We start from the raw sequence: 18166 nt of genomic DNA, 5'->3' as shown, positions 1-18166 counted from the left end.
GTTATGCTGTTCATATTTTGACAACTTTGTCCCCGTCAAACCCCTTTGATTGCGCAAAATAGTAACCTCGTTGATTACACACGACCCTCTTCGCCGTTTCGTGGTCTAAGAAATCACAGTTGAAATGTGTGTGTCCGAACGCCCAGAGCTTGACGCAGGTGTCGCCCCAGCATGCTTCCTTCGACAGGTCGGTCATGAAGCCGGATGAAATGTGGCTATTCGTATGCGTCGGGTCTATCACTTTCTCATCTGTGGTGGGACAATAATGCGTGAATATGACGACCTTCCGCTCCGGATCCTGGCGCGAGATAGATTCGACTTCTTTATTCAGCCATGCTAGATCTTCCAGGTGTGCGGCCTGATGCGCCTCGACCGACCAGCCGCTAATATAATAGAAGTCATTCATTCCGAAACTCACATCCTCCTTCTGTTCGGGCGTGATGTGCGAAAAGAGTGTGCACCCGAGAACAGTGACAGTGGGAGAGATATCGTAGCGCGCTCGGTCGAGGAAGATAAGTTTGCCCTGCACTTCCTTATTGTTTAAGGCTCGCTCCATCTCATTTTGAAAGCGCTCTAATTTCGCCTTTGTTTCCATCCAGCTGGAGTAAAACGGTTCGTGGTTTCCAAGGAGCAGGAAGACAAGCTGAAAGTTTTGCAATTGGCCACGGATAAATGTGAAGAATCCATCGTCCCTAACATTTCCCGTGTCTCCGAGCAGCGCCAAATAGGGTGCTTTGGGGTTCACGGTGAATATGTCATATGCGGCTGGCGTCTCCAAATGGAGATCAGAGAGAATTTGAACTTCCATATCAGCGATGGATAGTGCGGTCTCGTTTAACAATACAAGGGTAACAAGGGCAGAAAATATAGCGAGCAGTGGAAACGAACGACGTGTGGAATTCGCTAGTTAGAATTTCTCTGCTTTATATAGAATAAACGACGCTCCGCGGAGTTCAGCGGCACCTGTTAGGAGTGACAATACACCTTCTGGCAGGTTTCTTGGTAGTTACCTCTGGCTGGTTAGAGGCACAATTCGGCCAGAAGCACTGTATTTTTTTATAGAGGTGCCCAGTGTCCCTCAAGTGGCCCGGGAGGAAAGCGTGCAGGGAGCGAATAGGGAAACGGAGCAGAGAAGCTCCGGGGTGAAGCTTGGCGGAAGTGGTCCAAGCTCCGCTGGGTTATTCCTTGGCGATCCTGCGGCGCTCAACTCCGCGGTGGACATTACCTGCATCAGCCAGGCTTTTGAAGCTGGGGTTGGGAAGAATCTCCGGCATAGCCCAACAGGAAGAGAACAGAGCGAAAGACGAGCTCACCTGAACCGCGTTTTCCTCCCCACTGGCTCTGGAACTCGAAACGCGACGCCCTCCCAAGCTTGATTCCTAACCTTCCTTACGTCTGCCTTCATCGCCCGCATTTGCGCAGCTGTCCTGCGAAATGTCATCCCACTACAACACCGAGCCACCTCCAACGGCCTCTGCCACTCTCCAGACAACAGTCGGGCCCATCCACATTTCCCTTTTTGCCAAACAGACTCCGCTCGCCTGCAAAAATTTCCTCCAACACTGTCTAGATGGATACTACACAAACACCACCTTCCACCGTGTGGTGCCCAATTTCGTCGTTCAAGCCGGCGATCCCACGGGCACAGGTTCCGGCGGCTCATCGATCTATGAAGATGCGGAATTCGAGCGCGACCCTCGCGATCCAAGCCAGAAGATTGTGTTCGGTGATGAAATTCATAGTCGCTTGAAGTTTAACAGGCGTGGCCTTGTCGGGATGGCTAAGGGTGAAGATGGGAGGTACGGGAGTCAATTTTTTATCACACTAGCACCGGCAGAAAGGGAGTTGACGGGCACATGCACCCTGTTTGGGAGGCTGGAGGGCGAGAGTATATATAACATCGTGAAGATCGCGGAGGCAGAGTTGGTGGAGGGCACAGAGAGACCTGTTTATTCAGTGAAAATTACAGGATGCGAAGTTGATGACCTTGGTCCGTTTGATGGGCAACTGCGAAAGAGAGAGAAGATTGCTATTGCGGAGAAAGAACCCGAGGTTAGAAAGGAGAGCTCTAAGAAAAAGAAGAAGCAAGTGAAGACGCTGTTGAGTTTTGGCGCTGGTGAAGAAGAGGATGAGGAATCTTTGCCTATTTCCAAGCCCAAGAAACCAAAATTCAACACAAGTCTTGTCATGGATATGTTACCTGCAGACGAAAAGAGACGAGGATCCTTGCCAGAACGAAGTTCACAATCAGCAACTCAAACATCAGGGTCAGTTGAACAACATTCAAATTCGAGACTATCCGGCAAGCAATTCCGATCCCCTCTGCGATCCCATTCTCCACAAACCAGCCGCAGACTATCACGAGACCCCAACACGCAACTTCCTCTCCCAGACCCAGAAAGCCCTCGTTCTCCGTCCCCTTCGCCAGACCAGTCTCCCCAGCGTTCAAGAGCGTCCAAACTAAATGCAGAAATCGAGTCTCTCAAAGCATCAATGCGACGAACCACCGGACCTGCCTCCAGCGAGCCCACAAGGATAAAATCGGCCCTGGAGTCACTCATTCCCAAAAATTCCATACGGGGACGCAAGCGTCCCGCTCCCGGCTCCGCCAACGGAGCAGACACAAACGGCAGATCAGAGGAAGCAGATACCTTAAAACGCCTCAATGCCTTTAAAGCAAAACTCGAAAAGGCCGACGAAGAGGCGACCAAAAAGAAGCCACAAATATCCAAATCAAGCACCACCACCACCACCACCACCACCATCACCAACGACGAACCGACCAGACAACCCCAGACATCCAGGAGGGAGCTAGGAGATGCAGAAGACGAAGAAGCTCAAATCTGCGATCTCCATTTCATTGCAAACTGCCAATCCTGTCGCGCCTGGGACCTTCGAGATTCTGGAACGGGACTCGGTGCAGATCATGAGGATGACAATGCGATGGACTGGATGACGCATGAGCTCAAGTTTGCGAAGGACAGGCTGGGCAAGGACCAGACGTGGAAAGAGTCAAACCGTGACGTGGATGATCTGGTGGTCATTGATCCAAGGCAGAAAGAGAAGGAGATTAGGGGTGGGAGGAAGCAGGAGTCTGGGCGGGATAGGGAACGGGCTAGAGAGCTGGAGAGGGAGAGGAAGATGGAGTGGGCTCGAAAGCAGGGACATTCGCGGTGATGTACGTCGGTATTCATTTTCATTTCTCGCTTTCTGTCTCGTATATAGCGCGGGCATATGTGATTGTCGCATGTGCTGTACAGTACTTGCTACACACATATGTAGCTCTTTCGAAAAGTGATTCCCCTGGGACGGAGATACGTTCAGTGTCATCAAAAATCATTTACGAAAAAAAAAAAAAAAAACAAAACATCAAAATACTGGCATTCAATTTCCGGCGAACGCGTACATACAAAAACAGCAAACCCGCCGCCCAATAGATAGCTGGAAAATACCTGCTGAACTGATTCCAAACGGGAAAAAATCTTTCCGTTATGTTTAAGAGAGTGAGCCCTGTCCGGCACAGAAAAATCATAAACTGGAGAAATAGGCCCACTGGGAAATTGCAAGACAGAAAGATCAAAACGATATTAAAAAGCCAATATTTATTCGATAAAGCCATAGCAGAGGATGAAAGAGAGTCCAATCAATCAGCGAAGTCGCGAGTGCCTGGGAAAAGAGGTATTAGCCACCCACTCATTTGTGTGGTAAGCAAAACCGATAGCATCAGCAAACATAGCCAAAAGATCGGGCGTTTATTTTTTTCTTTTCGAAATAGTGGAACAGAAATAGCAGGTAAATTCCAGTGCGAAAGCTCCGACAGCTGTAAAGTTCAGACAATATGTACATATTGCATTGCAATACGTCAAAAGATCGTTGGTGGTCCACGAGGGTGCAAAAAGAGACGATAATCGTGGTTAGCGCCGGTTGAGAGAGAGCAACGGCTGTCGACACAAAGCTTGCTTTCCAATATCTGTTTTTCAGTCGACCGAAAACGTCAGGGATGGGGACAGTTAATGTTCGTATGAGACGAAAAAAGAATGCTGGAAGTCGCAAAACTCGAAGTTGAGGCAGGATTCTGACGATCAATCCTCAAAAAATGCGAGCAACGCATAAAAACAATAGCATGTGTATTAAAACGGGGCCGGAAGTAGCACCAAAGCATTGAGAAGTCCTAAAGGCAAGACAACGGCGAGACGACTTAAACACCATTATCCCGGGCAGCTCCACTGATACAAAAGGCAAAATCCAGACAGGTTATGCAAATAAAAGATGTTACACACAGCATTCTTCCCCGAAGCCTGAAGAAAACTTGGGTCAGAAGAAAGACAAACCACGACAAGGGCAAAGAAAAACATAGACAGGAAAACGGGCGATGCTTTCGGATATTTTCTCGGTATTTTCGTGCGAAAAACAAGACCTCATGTTTCCTGCGCCTGACGCTCTCAAGTAGCAAATGGGGTTCATATATTAAAAATTTCTTTTCACGCTTTATAGCTCTCATCTGGGAAATAGGTGCTTAGAGAAACCATCGTTCAAACAAGAGTCGTGCTTCTGGGCTGCCCCAAAGTCGAGTAGCATCTAGTTAAATCATTCTCCATTGAAACTTTTTTATGTAAAGCCGAGTCTTTTTTAGGTAAGGTCATTGCGTCATCCATCATCGAATCGTAAAGGCACCACTCAATCTCATGGATGGTGTCTCAAAAAAAAGCGCACTATAATGTAGCATGGGGTACATTTTTCACTCGACGTCTTGTTCCATAATTGCGTGTTGATTTGTGGGGTCATTTATTCAACGACGATTTCGGGTCGCCCCTGTTGTAATTCGTCGCTGCTACGAGATTGATGCCCATTTGGTCTGCGAAATCCAGATCCTCTTTCCGGGACAGGACCACGAGGTTGTCGAAGTGGAAGACGTTCTTGAGTCTGGGTGTCGAAAGCACCAAGTCCGATGGAACGATTACTGCCAATAGGAGCGGTTGTGGAAGGTTGGGAGGCCTCCTGCTGCTCCCAAGAGAACATTGAGCGAAGCCGCCTTGGACTAGAGGAAGTTCCGCCACCAACGGTGGTACCAAGAGTAAGGCCACTAAGACTATTGACAAGGAGGCTGTCATCAGCACGCTGTAAGCCGATGGAAGAACCTGGGGTCGGAGTCAAAGTAGGCGTGTTGGAATTTCCACTCGCGATATTGTCATAAGCCTGCAAACGGGTACCCTGGGCATGCAATGCAGTGGGATAGCTTGCCGTAGATGGCGCTGGTGAAGGTGTATAGGAACGGAGATCCGCGAAGGATTTCGCCGCCCGAAGATTCTGTGCGTTTCCAAAGGTCCCAGGAGAGTCAAGAACGCCAAGATATCCAGAATTATGGCTCCGGAGGGTTCCAAAGGGGTTCGGCGCATCGCCTCTTGCTTCACTGAAATCGATTGTGGCTGCACGGTTGAGGCCTCGACGGGCTGAATCTGCAGGGTGGATCGTGGTTGGCAGGGTAGGAATTGGTGGGCTCACATTTGAACCGGGGGCCACACGAAAAACATGCACTTGGCGCTGGTCTCCAGTTCCACGAGATGCATGACCCAAACCCATGTTGTGGGCCAAAGTATGCACAGTACGGCGCTGGAGCGGGGTCAAAGTGGACGGGAAAATAAGCGACTCCCTGTTCTGATCCTGTTTAAACAGGAGCATCTGCGAATAGAATTGTAGTGTTTGGGCGTCGTTCATATCCAGGTCTAACCCAATAATTAGTGACTCTTGAACGAAGTTTGGTGTAAGTAGGGCAGACTAAAAAATTAAAATGCCCAGAGCCACTCAGGATATACGGCTATTAACTCACCCAATGCATTTTGTCGCTGAGAAACTGGCGACGGCGAAGTAGTTTGCAAGTGAGAAGCCAAGGAAGACATAGAATTTTGATTCTGGAGCTGCGAAGCAGCGATCGGCCGATGCTGTTCTTCAAGTTGGCCCCTACGTTCACGCTTTTCGCGCTCAATTCTCTCACGCTCCTGCGCAGGAAGCATCTTCTTGTATTCAACTCTCAATTTTCTTCCATTCAAATCAAAATGGTTCAGAACTTCAATAACCGTCGCGGTCTCCTCAGCAGAGGTGAAGTTTGCAAAGGCCAAACCTCTGAATACGCCGTTATCGAAGTGGTAATTGAAGGCATAAGGTAACGGCAAGTTCATTTCAGTCATAAGTTGGATGAGTTGCTCCTTTTTGACTGCAAAGGGAATATTCTTGATAACAATGGCAGTCGGAATAAGCTCATCCTCTCCGTCGTTGTTGTGGTTATGACCATGATTGACATTCTCGGTACGTAACGGATTCGGCTGAATGGGGCCAGGAGCCAGCGGGAATGCACTTGGAAGGGGAGCAGGCTGCTGGTCGAGCCAGGTCTGCATTTCTGGGGTCAGAAAGGCTCTGCGGGATGAGATTTGTCGACTTTGCGCAACGGTACTTACCGCCGGAAGGCCAGTTCTACCACGCACATTTGATCGCCCTCTTGCGGAGGCAGAGAGCGGGTTACTCCCAATGCTTCCCAAAGTATGCGCACCACTCAATCCATTCGCATTCCAGGTCTGAGAGCCTGTAATGTCGTACGGGAAATTATTAGCTTGCAGGCCTTGGTTCATCCTATCTAACGTAGCGGATTCGTAACGCGACAGCGGGTCATCGAACATTGCGGCAGGCATGGAGCGGAATGCATCGAACTGTCTCGAAGGCTGGCGATGGAGCTGTTGATGCTGGTGGACATGGCGATGAGACCCAGGAGACCGAGAGGCAGTATTATGATACATGTCTTGGTTCTGGGAGTGGTAATTGCTCATATCGACAGTGTAGCCAAGGAGATCAAGAAGAACCAGTCACAATGAGTATAAAAAGGGATAAGACCAAAACAGCACCACCCAGACACGTGATGGACTGGTGTTAAAGGATTGTGTGCGTCACTTTTGTTTTTAATGTTTCTCCAGATGTGTAAACACAACAATCGCGCAGAGGATTTATCAAGTGTTAAAAATGCCGAGCAACACACATATATGTGACCAGAGTCACGTGTGGAATGTTCGCTCGGTGTTCGAGACCAGGACGCCCAGGGTCCTTTCTCTTCGGGGGAGGGGGGAAAGGCAAGGGATATAATTAAAGCTTTCCGAATGCTGAAGACTAGAACGTCGTAGGAGTCGTACTCATCAGTCGTAGGAAAACGTCAAATCGTCAACATAGGAACGCAGGTAACGCGGGAGAAGACGACGATTACGGCATGGGTAGGATCTGAAAAAAGTTCACGACTGGACTGTTGCTGGCGAATACACAGGCCCAGGACCAGCGAGAGGACGTAAACGTGCGAGCTGGGAATGGGATTGGGGTCTGTTTGTTTCGGAGGCGAAGAGAAACCGTTCAGGGTGGGCGGAGGCAGAACGGAAGCTTGTGCGTGGGTTTGCGATGAGCAAGACAGAGACTACGCCCGCGAGAACAGCGAATCGTGATTGAGACAACAGCTCAACGGGCTCACAGAGATGAGTATCAAATATATAGCGAAACGTATGCAGGGAAGGGAGGCGGGTTGAAGCAGTGGTGAGCAGGGTGTCGAGATAAATATGGAGCGACGAGCCAGTGGGGAAAAGGGAAGACCAAGAAGGCCGTCAACGAGTGACGGCTTGCAGGAAAAAAGACAAACGGATGGCGAGGAAGCAAGACACGGATGGAATGGGAACGGCGGAGGTTGAGGGTGTGCGGGAGGTGGGAGAGGAAAGGGGAGAGAAACGGCGAGAGGAGAGGGAAAAAAAATTTGGGAGGGAGGTTGAGGCCAGGGTGAGTAAGGAAGTTGACTAGGGAAAAGTTAAGGGCGAGAATTTGGAGAAGACGTGAATTTTAGGGTAGAAAACCTCCCTGCTGGTCCGTCCCGGACCCTCCTCCTCCTGTCAGCATCATCGATCTACATACAATAAATAATAAAATGGTCTTGATTTACGGAGCCCTGGACCGCTGGCTGCTTCACCCAGGGAGCAGACGCCTCTAACCTGTGGAAAGGAGTTGAAGCTGTCCCAAAGGCGCGCTGATTGTGCAGAGTTGCCTCCGCTTACGACGGGTTTAGCTCATCTCTGCCCTCTGCCTAAAGCCAAAAGAAACAAATTTCCCACAAAGCATACTGCCAGCGAATAGAGTGCGGTGCTCTCCTGGCCACCCCTTTGTCGACGGAGTAGTTGGTCAGTTGCTCTGTTTGCCTCTGCAGAGGAGATTTGCGCCTCTCTTGGACCGTCTTGTCACTTACCCGGGCAAGACACTCACACACCCCATGTACACTCACACACGCAAGACTCAACCCGCACGGATGCGCGGCTGGGCATAGGTTTCCTTGGTCTCCCCAGAAGTCACTCTGGCCGGCAGCAGCAGGCAAGCGACTCAAGAAAAGAGGGCCAATTCAGACAAGCTTGCCGTTCCTTCATCCTGATACAAACAGTTCTGTCCTCCTCGATTGGACGTGGATTTCGACCTGTTGCCCCCCTGAAAATGCTGCATCTTCCGTCCTCGCCGTCGTAAAAAAGAAATTATTGATTTCTCAAGACCTGATTAAAATGACTTAGGGGCTTGTGTGGACACCCAGCACAGATTCCGAGAAAGTTACCCGTCATATCAACCTCAAGTCACGTCTGAAAACGGGCAACCCAAAATTACTTTCCAACCCTTACCTTTTTTTTTTTTTTTTTTTTTTTTTTTTTTACTCCTCTTCCCCCTATTAAATATTCTGATCCGGATTACGAGGGCCAATCCTTGTGCACATCCATCCTCAAACGCCGTATTCCAGAACGTTTGCTTTCATATTTGAATATTTCCAGCTGGAAAATAATTCTTCGTAGACACACGGGGCCCAGCAGCTGGGTCACTTTCCCATGTCTCCATCAGCGCCCATCCGGCAGGATTTCCTCGTCTCTCCTTCGCACCCATACCTACTGGGCCTCCTGCTGGCTCTGCCCCTCTGACTGTTTCGCGTCACTCCGGAATGACAGAGTTGGGAATAACCTGGCTAGGGTACCTTAGCTCATCCGTCCTCCCGCAAGTGTAAATCCCTTCGCACAGATCTTGTAACAGTCCGAACAATTTACTCTCATTGGCAGGAGTTCCGAGACAGGCTTGCTCCCCACTCCCACACGCCTGCGCCGAACTCAAAAGAGTCTTCGGCTAAAGAGGCCAACTCAAACCACGACAGCAAGGCCGTCCAATCCGTCAGGTGATGGGCGGTCCCGAATCGCTGGTCCAGATCTTCTTTAGTAAGTTAGTGAACGAACCCAGCTCTTACCAGCGGAAGAGCATCGATGTTGGGGGGTCTTCTCTAACTCGCTGGTGGTCAACTGGATTGTCACTCGACAGAGACGCATAAATCCTGGATTTTTTTTTTTTTTTTTTTTTTTTTTTTTTTTTTTTTCGGTAATTGGTTTCGCCCGGCTAAGAAACCGGACAAATCATCCGCCGTGCGCTCGTTGCCTCTCATTTAGCCCGTGGGGAACCCTGATGGATCCAAATTGACATCCACAGCTCGTCGAGCCCGCGGCGTGGGCTAGTGGCCGTGGCCTTGGCGGTGGAGAGCTCTTGTCCAAGCAGAGATGACGACTCCTGTCCATCCTTTTCACTTCCGGGAAGCCGAAGCTCTCAGTTTGTTAGTCGAAAGGTGAATAAAATAAATAAATATCGACTTGTCATATCGAAATGTCCGACAGGCGACGAAGGTAGCATGGAGCTGATTCTCAAGATCCTCATGCCGCTGCTCCCAAATGCGCCTCAACGCCTGCAACACTATGCGTCAAGTGAACTGGACCATCTCATCCCACATGTAGCATCCTGAGATGTCCCCCATGTGGAGGAATCTACGGGACATTCTACGCTTTTCAATGTGTCATATGACTCGGTGCGGATGTCGAGGGCGATGATGGCGCAGGTGGCCTACAGGGGCGTCGGGGCCTTGAAGCTAAAGCCATCGAGCTGACAGCTATGATCGACGGTCCTGCAACATTATCCTCGTGTCAAGGAACGGATGTATTTAGTTTGAAGCCTTTGGTTCGGTCAGCTGTTTTGTCCGTCATGTGTTTCTCTTCCTTTTTTTTTTTTTTTTTTTGGGTTTTGGGAGGCCAAAGCAACAATTCCGATCCGCAACAAGCGCTCCGCTTTGACTGGGACACCAGAATAACTACGGAGTATGGGGTTCTGACTTCTCATCCAACCTGACTTGACACCTCTGTAATATACTTTGATGGCCTTGCTTAAGCATGTTTTCTTTCGCAGTGGAGGAGTACATGGATACATATGCATGATGCGGAATGCTTGTACCAAGTTTTCGCGATTGCGCAGATCAACAAGGCCTCTCTTCCAATCAAAATCTGGTCGCATAACGATATAAATATGTATGTGCATACGCTTCGCGACGGAGTACAAGTAAGATGCGCTCACATGGTCGTTCCTCTTTCAAAAATGAAAGGAACAGAAGCGTACGAGGAGTTGCCTATGGATATGCTGTCGGCCAGCTGGGAAGTCCGTAAACCATAATGTTGCAGCGCCGATGACGACAGCCGTCCAGCTTTGTGTGGGGGAAGCTTCCTGCGAGCGTTTACCCACGCTTTTTGCTTCGAAGCGCAACACCGAGGGATCAGGACGAACTGAGATCATACTCTCCCATCCCATACACGCAGAGTTCATAGAACAAGCTAGTTATTTTATCCGATCTAAAGCTACTTTACTCCCTGAATCGCGTCCCAGTTTGTTCCGAAGGCAACCTTGAACTTCACTACTAGAGATCTACCGAACCCCTTCAATAACAACGCCATTTGTCTAAATTTGAGTCAAATGGCAGCATCGCGCTGGGACAGACTCGCCCTTCGAGTCGCAGGAACCGAAGCAGCTTCGATCCCTGTCTTCCTCTACGGAACCGCCTGGAAGAAAGACCGGACCGCTGACCTGGTCTACCAGGCGCTTTGCAACGGGTTTACGGCCATCGATACCGCTGGCCAGCCCAAACACTATCGAGAAGACCTTGTAGGGGAAGGAATAAGACGGGCTATTTCCGAAGGCAAAGTGAAGCGGGAGAATATCTTTGTATGTTGGTCAAGTTCCCTTGCATTAAAGAAGGATTCCCAGTCACTGTGGTATGGAGGATTGCTCGCTTCGAAATAGCTAGCTGATAGCGTATCATTGCCACACGCCAGATTCAAACAAAGTACACCTCCATTGGCGGTCAGGATCCGGATAATATGCCTTACAATCCTGCATCTTCGATTACAGAGCAAGTCCACGCCTCAATAAAATCATCTCTCAGAAACCTCCGGCCCTTAGACGACCCAAGCTCCAAGGACAAAACGTATCTTGACGCTCTTGTCTTACATTCCCCGCTTCCCACCATGGAGCAGACCCTAGAGGCCTGGGCCGCATGCGAAGAGTACGTTCCCGACAAGATCAGGCACCTGGGCATTTCCAATTGTACACTTCCCGTCCTCTCCGCTCTCCATCGGACGGCCAGAGTGAAACCCGCAGTTGTACAAAATCGGTTCTATCGTGACACACACTTTGATGGTCCGGTGCGTCAATATTGCAGAGAGAACTCAATCATATACCAGTCCTTCTGGACGTTGACGGCCAATCCGGATCTAGTCTACTCTGAGCCTGTGGGGGTGTTAGCACAGCAAGTAGGGATCAGTCCACAAGCCGCCCTGTATTGTTTTGTGTTGGGACTTGGGAATACTGTGATTTTGAACGGGACGAAGAATGAGGGGAGAATGGTTGCTGATCTTCAAGCTCCAAAAAATGTCGAACGGTTCTCAACGGAGCAACCGGAAGTATGGGAAAAGCTGCAGAAGGGATTCGGTGCTCTTATCGGAGAATCGGCTGGCTAACTAGTTGTCCAGCTCACCGGTGGCAGCGCCACAGGCTCGAACTCTAGGATAAATAAAGAAACTTTCTCAGAGGGTAGAGATAGGGAACATAAAAACCCAAGATTTCCACAGAGGGAACCTTAGGTGCTCTGTGAGATTGATGGTTCAACGGGGAAAAAAAGCTCTCCCGCATCTGTTCATGAGGGCCCTCAGTTGTAAACCATATTACATCTTTTGAGTGAATGTAAAAGAATGGCCATAAAATGTCCAGGTAACCCACATTGATCTAACTGGCCCTTTATCGAAATGGTCATAATTAATGATTGCCATCTTTCAGCTAGTCGTTAAATACCTGCTGTGCTACGGGTAATGTTGTGAAAGGATTCAGTCTTAGTAGTGCGGAGAGTATGTGTGCGGCGGTCAAGCAGCTCCTCCCCAGTTTTAACGCCTGAAGCAACACAATGAATTGGGTCAATATCTGGCTGGGGCCATGTCTGATGATCTGAGAGTGGACTCCGTCATTGGAGGCGCATGCTGTGTGCCCTTTATCGCCCCAGCAGTCTTGCCTATAAAGCCCTGTTCCGTCTGATGCAGCGTCTGTCTGAAAGTCGATCGCAGCTGATAAGCGTTTATCAGCAAGGCCAGCGTGCTGAGTCATAGCCTTCCCAGCCAATCACACGGCAGGAGCGTCATTGCAGGCCAAGAAGTCGGTGCTTTTGCGGTTCATCGCCATCAGCATCACTGAAAAACGGCGACTGGGATCTGGCCCGGCAGGATGTGCTTTCATTGACCCTTTGGACACTAACCCAGCCATCCTCACTTATCCTTCTATTCCTTGCGCACCAGGTGTCCGCTTGAGATCCAAGCTAGCCCGTCTCTCGTCTCCCTTCCGTGGCTGCGCAGCAACCCCTCCAGCAAGCTGCTACCGCCTTGGTTGGCCAAGGACGCGTTGTGGCAGCAGTATTCCGTGCGTTCACTGTCGATGCCGGTCCCTGCATTCTTGCTTTCGTTCCGGAGCTGACCTATCCGCGTTTGTTTCCACTAGTATCCAGACGTTCGCAGTTTGGAGAGCATTCAACCTTCTCCCCAGCACCCTTCTACTCGTCATTGGTCAAGTGGCATCAATCCTTGCCGATTCCGCGCGCTCTCTCCGCCCTTCTCCTCGAAGCACCATAAACGCAGGGCTAGGTAATTTCCTGATACGAAATCACGACGTCACGAATCCTGCGCATCTGATACCCACACGCTCTGTTTGTTGATCCAAACCGCACGGCATACCTATCTCCTCGCCTTATCATCCCATCATTCCCTCGTCGCCAATCCGTACCCTCTCCGCCCGCGGCTTGGCATTAGCAGTCCTTAACATCCGCCGTTTATCATGACATCGCAAGGTTCATCGCGCAAAAGACCAGCTCCCGGCACTGTTCCGATTTCTCAACATCCAATCGCATCGTCACACAACTATCCGGTTTCCGATTCACAGCTCTCAAACGACCAGTTCCTACAATGGGGCCAGGCCGGTCCGCCGCTGGTTAATCCTCCAGGAAATTCGCCTATAGACCCGTATCAGTCTGTTCCTCATCCTGCAGATATGGGCAGCATTCAAGCAGCAAGTCAACAGCTGACTCGGAGACCGGGAAACCAACTCATAGGCAGACCGAGGAAAAACGAACAAGGCGTAATGACGTTGATGGAACCTCCTCCAAGACCGGGAGAAGTAATTGACCCTGCAACTGGAGAAACAGAGGAGCAGTTGGAGCAGAGAGCTCTCGCTGCTAAAAAAGAGGCACAAGCAAAGAGGAAACAAATTCCCCCTTTTGTGCAGAAACTCAGAAGGTATGTTCAATATCTGTTCTGGGTTATGTTGATCGTTTCACTTTATTGACTGTGGAATTCCCTGCTGCAGTTTCCTCGACGAGTCCAAGAATACCGACTTAATCAGATGGTCCGAAGATGGACGATCCTTCATTGTGCTCGATGAAGACCAGTTTGCCAGAACACTGATTCCAGAGCTCTTCAAACACAGCAATTATGCCTCTTTCGTTCGTCAGCTGAACATGTATGGCTTCCATAAAAAGGTTGGGCTGTCAGATAATTCGATGCGAGCCAGCGAGAGAAAGAACAAGAGCCCGAGTGAATATTCGAATCCTTATTTTAGACGAGGCCACCCCGATTTATTGTGGCTAATCCAAAAACCCAAGAATGTCTCCCAATCGAAAGCCGCTGCGAAGGGACCTTCACGAATGAAGACAGAAGGAGAAGGGGACGATGGTGAAAACGAAGAATACGTAGAAGATGGCGGAAGCCGAGAGGATAGAAGCAGATTCCGAGGCCAGTTATCCATTTCCCCAGGGGATGCAGCATTAGCCAAAGAGCAATTTGCGAACGTTTATCGCGAACTGCAGAATATTCGCCACCAGCAGCAAGTGATATCCAACACAATAAGCAAACTACGCCGCGAGCATGAACAACTCTATGACCAAGCACTTAATTTCCAAGAACAGCATAACCGACATGAGAATTCGATCAATGCGATATTGACGTTCCTAGCTACCGTTTACAACAGAAGCCTGCAAGGCCACGACGGCGCTCAGGGCATGATCAACTCTTTCGCTGCTGGGACCATGCCACAGGAGCAGGGCCAAGGCAATATCATTGACGTTGGTGACTACCTAGGAAATGTGGAATCGAATCTCAATCCGGCCCAGCGACCAACGAAAAAACAGCCGCTATTACTGAAAGCGCCTCCGGCTGGCGGCCAAGAACCCTCGCCCAGCCGAGCGAGTACATCATCGCCGGCAAATAACCAATATGATATACAGCAGAGTACGAACAATGACCACGGCCATAGGCCTAGTACCCGGGCTGGCAGTGTGGAGGAGTTATTCGAGAGCGTAAGCCCACAGCATACCGGTCAACCGCCGCATCAGCAGCCATATACCCCTGTATCTCACGCGCGTAGTCCAAGTGACGCAAAATATCCCCCTCAGCGCGACATCATGTCACTCATCCAAAGCTCCAATGCCCGAAGCAACATGCAACCTGGCGCAGCGGACTTTCCTAGCGTCCTGTCTTCGCTTGAGAACGCCGGAGGCCACGTGCCACTTACTGCAACTCAAAGAGCAGATATGCTGCGTTTGATTGCAAATGAAAGCCACGCCTCCGACCCATCCGCTATATCATCGCCTAATAACGCCCTTATCACACCCAACCCCCCTCCAATGCCTCACAGCTATTCCACCCGATTGGCCAACACCCGCGCCGAAATCGACAATCTGGTTAAAATGCAGGCAGAGCAGGATCGGTCAGTACAGAATCTTACCAACATCCTCCAACCACTCAGCCCAACCGGTCTAATCCCTGGTCTGGAACCCGACAATCCTAGCAACGTTCCACCTCCCACACTTGATCTTGACCAGATCTTTCACAGCGGAGATTACTTTTCTGACTATGCAAATATGGAGCCCATCAAGGGCGGAATGGCGTCGGGATATGGATCGAACCAGGGAGCACAGACGAATACCCAAGACGACCATAACAATGAAAACTCCGGCGACTCGTTGGTTGCACAGGCGCATGACTTGTTTGATTTTGACAAACTCCAGAGCGACCATGTTGGAGAGCTGTTTGCTGATGGCAATACGGACCCTAAACAGGCCCAGACGAATAGCTTCTTTGATGCGTATGGGAGCGGCAACGACGGAGGCAACCTCCACCAAACCGGCGCTGGAGATCTATCGGGGAATGGCGGGAATCGAATCACGGAAACCTTTACCAGCAGCGAGGCGACCAGCCCTGCCAACACAAGCGTTGATGAAAATCTACAGGCCTTGGACAACAGCAACGGAAGTTCGTTTGGGGCAAGGAGCCCTGTTAAAAAACGGAAGAGAGCTCAATAGAAGTTTGGCCTTTTGCGGTAATCTTGCCTGGACCTGAAGACTTACTATGTATCCGCTCGCAAACCTTGCCCCATCCGACGTCACCTCTCCTAAGATGCGATACTATCTCTCCCCCTTTGCTTTCGTTTGCCATTTTCCCCTTGCTGGAGGCATTTTGGCTTCTTTCGGGAGTCAAAATACTCTCTTTTGTTTCTACGCACAAAAAGCATGTAAAAGGTGTCTTTATGGTTGCTTTGTTGGATGCCGGTGTAGGGATGGTCAAGAGCAACAATTGGACGGAGTTCTGTACTATCATCGTCTTCAGAGATTAAACCTCCAAATATTAATACTAGCACTACAGGCATGAAATGAAACCCATTTAGTGGATATACATCTACAAAATCCCGCATATCTCTCAGTATCTCTTCTACCCCCTTCACACCGTCTCCCTGCCACTCGCCGCAGCGACTGGAGACGCCCCAGTATCACATTACAACCCGTTATCTTACAGCCGTTTGATCCAGGGGCCTCCAGGACGCCATTTCATTGGACCGGAGACTCCCGTCAACACCGTCTCCTGGCCAATCTCCGCGTTGAATCAGCTCCCAACCTCGTCCGCCATGTGTTCCTCCAGCGACTGATCCTCCAGACGCCCTCAGCCAGTCAGAATCCTCTCTCCTGCCTCTCGCTTAAGCTAGCGCCATGATCTGGGGCAACCCTCCAAGGCATAAATATCTCGCATCTCTCCGTGTCTCCTCCCTCTTTCTCTTCCTTCTTTCACCAACCATCTTGCTTGACATACTATCTAATCTATCTCGCGTTTAACTATCATTTCCCCGTCATCTTTACCTATATAGCTCCCTGCCCACCCCCAATTTGCCTGCTAAGCGGGCCGTCAAGCTCAATCGAATCTGCCTAGCGTCGATTGTTTTCAGTTTTCCTTAGATACCCACCCCTTCACATCGTTCTGCAATTGTATCGATTGATACATTTTTCTTTTGAGCACCCACCTTTTGCTAGCTGACAGAGTCACAGATCCAATCTTACCTCCCTATCGACTTCCGCCAATCTCGCTTTAGAATCCACATGATGACAATGCGCGCGCATAGAGATAAAAACTAACATCGCGGTTACCTTACTGCATGTTGTTTTTTTTTACTCTACCCTGTCTGATGGATTCATTATACACCTTTAATACTATACTATACAAAAAACACATACCAATCTTGATTTTATATCCGCATGATGACACCGGGCCCAAAACAAATACAAGAAACAGCATAGGGTTTGGGCTGGTTACGTTCTTGATTTCACTGGGCTTTTGCCTATAAATCTCCGTTCCACCCCCCTAATTTGTTCTCTCATAGTCTGACGGATATACGCCAAGATCCTAACACCTGTTCTTGATTTGATCCTCGGTTGCTTGTTTACCTACCCGGTTCTTGTGTTTGTTGACACGTATCTCCGTTGCATTGTTGGTACTTCGTCGGTGTATGTATATAATATAGAATCAATGTTACCAAGCATCAGTCACCAAACATGCAGGTATTCTTTTTGGTACGGCAATCAACACTTCAAGATAGTAGCTTGTCTGTTGTCGTAGTAATACATTGTATGTATAAAGTTCCATCGAAAGGGTCGACGTTGGCATTGCCCAACAAGGTTAAGATCAGACGCTGCAGGACTTGGCAGGTCTTCGGCGGCTCCAGAGACCGCCTGCAGCTTCTCTTTCCAGGCACCGGTTGGCATTCAAATGCAAGGACTACGACTCTGCTGATGATAATTTTCCCTGCTTATTGTCGGATCAACGCCTTGCATCGCGAGTCATCCCTTGGAGGTAATGTAACTGCTCTCCACGCAAGGCAAGGATGATCATTCCTGCGCGCAAGCCCCTAAAGTGTCAAATTATCGCTCTAAATATATTAATTAATCACCATGGAGATGATCTTGCATCGCAAAAGCTCTTGATGCCTTTATAGAACAAGTTAATGTACATATCATTACACACACACACACGGATGAGCAATTTCTGGAGGATGCTTATGGTGCACGTGAGCCAATTACCTTTTGGGCCTATCAGGGGTTCGAAGGAAACCCAGGTTTTGAAGCCGGTCAAAGCTGGATAGTTTCTAGCAAGTTACTGTGTCGCAAGATCGCCAGGCAACAATAAAATGGGGATGATTCTTCCGCCTATAGGTGTTTAGTTAAATGTCAAATGATACAACGAGATATGAGCTTCCGTTTGTTATGTGTACTTCAAGGCTCTGTATAGGCTGAGTGCAGAATATCAGCAAGGGCCGTGCGTATGTGTTTTTCAGAGCTTTGTCGCAGCGTTTTGAAGGCCTTGTTGTTGGTAGAGACACGATTTGTATTGCAGCGGTGTGACAGACCAAACGAGAAACTACGCATGAATGAGGCCGGTAGCATCATGTTTTTCATTCT

General features: G+C 49.5%; 5 protein-coding genes across 5 annotated transcripts; 3 read left to right on the top strand and 2 right to left on the bottom strand.

The window, feature by feature from the left end:
* Nucleotides 1–10: 10 nt before the first annotated feature.
* On the bottom strand, nt 11–808 carry D8B26_006353 (uncharacterized protein; the record flags this gene model as incomplete). The annotated part of the gene is made up of 1 exon (XM_003069662.1): nt 11–808. The coding sequence occupies one exon, from the start codon at nt 806–808 to the stop codon at nt 11–13; it is 798 nt and encodes a 265-aa protein (XP_003069708.1).
* Nucleotides 809–1434: 626 nt separating this feature from the next.
* Nucleotides 1435–3233, top strand: CWC27 (Peptidyl-prolyl isomerase cwc27; the record flags this gene model as incomplete). Its single annotated transcript, XM_003069663.2, has 1 exon — nt 1435–3233. The coding sequence occupies one exon, from the start codon at nt 1435–1437 to the stop codon at nt 3175–3177; it is 1743 nt and encodes a 580-aa protein (XP_003069709.2). The 3' UTR covers nt 3178–3233.
* A 1437-nt stretch (nt 3234–4670) lies between these two features.
* D8B26_006351 (uncharacterized protein) lies at nt 4671–6818 on the bottom strand (the record flags this gene model as incomplete). Its single annotated transcript, XM_003069664.2, has 3 exons — nt 4671–5723; nt 5828–6386; nt 6453–6818. The coding sequence occupies 3 exons, from the start codon at nt 6816–6818 to the stop codon at nt 4786–4788; spliced, it is 1863 nt and encodes a 620-aa protein (XP_003069710.2). The 3' UTR covers nt 4671–4785.
* A 3801-nt stretch (nt 6819–10619) lies between these two features.
* Nucleotides 10620–12104, top strand: D8B26_006350 (uncharacterized protein). Its single transcript, XM_003069665.2, has 2 exons — nt 10620–11073; nt 11184–12104. Exons 1-2 carry the CDS (start codon nt 10825–10827, stop codon nt 11865–11867), a joined length of 933 nt encoding a protein of 310 aa, XP_003069711.2. The 5' UTR covers nt 10620–10824; the 3' UTR covers nt 11868–12104.
* Nucleotides 12105–13224: 1120 nt separating this feature from the next.
* Nucleotides 13225–15745, top strand: HSF1 (stress-responsive transcription factor hsf1; the record flags this gene model as incomplete). The annotated part of the gene is made up of 2 exons (XM_066125158.1): nt 13225–13682; nt 13753–15745. The coding sequence occupies 2 exons, from the start codon at nt 13225–13227 to the stop codon at nt 15743–15745; spliced, it is 2451 nt and encodes an 816-aa protein (XP_065981239.1).
* Between the last annotated feature and the right edge of the window lie 2421 nt (nt 15746–18166).

The sequence above is a fragment of the Coccidioides posadasii genome, chromosome 3 (genome assembly GCF_018416015.2).
Source record: "Coccidioides posadasii str. Silveira chromosome 3, complete sequence".
Lineage (NCBI taxonomy): Eukaryota > Fungi > Ascomycota > Eurotiomycetes > Onygenales > Onygenaceae > Coccidioides > Coccidioides posadasii.
The sequence above is the reverse complement of the archived record's forward strand: the minus strand, read 5'-3'. Positions and strand labels throughout refer to the sequence as shown.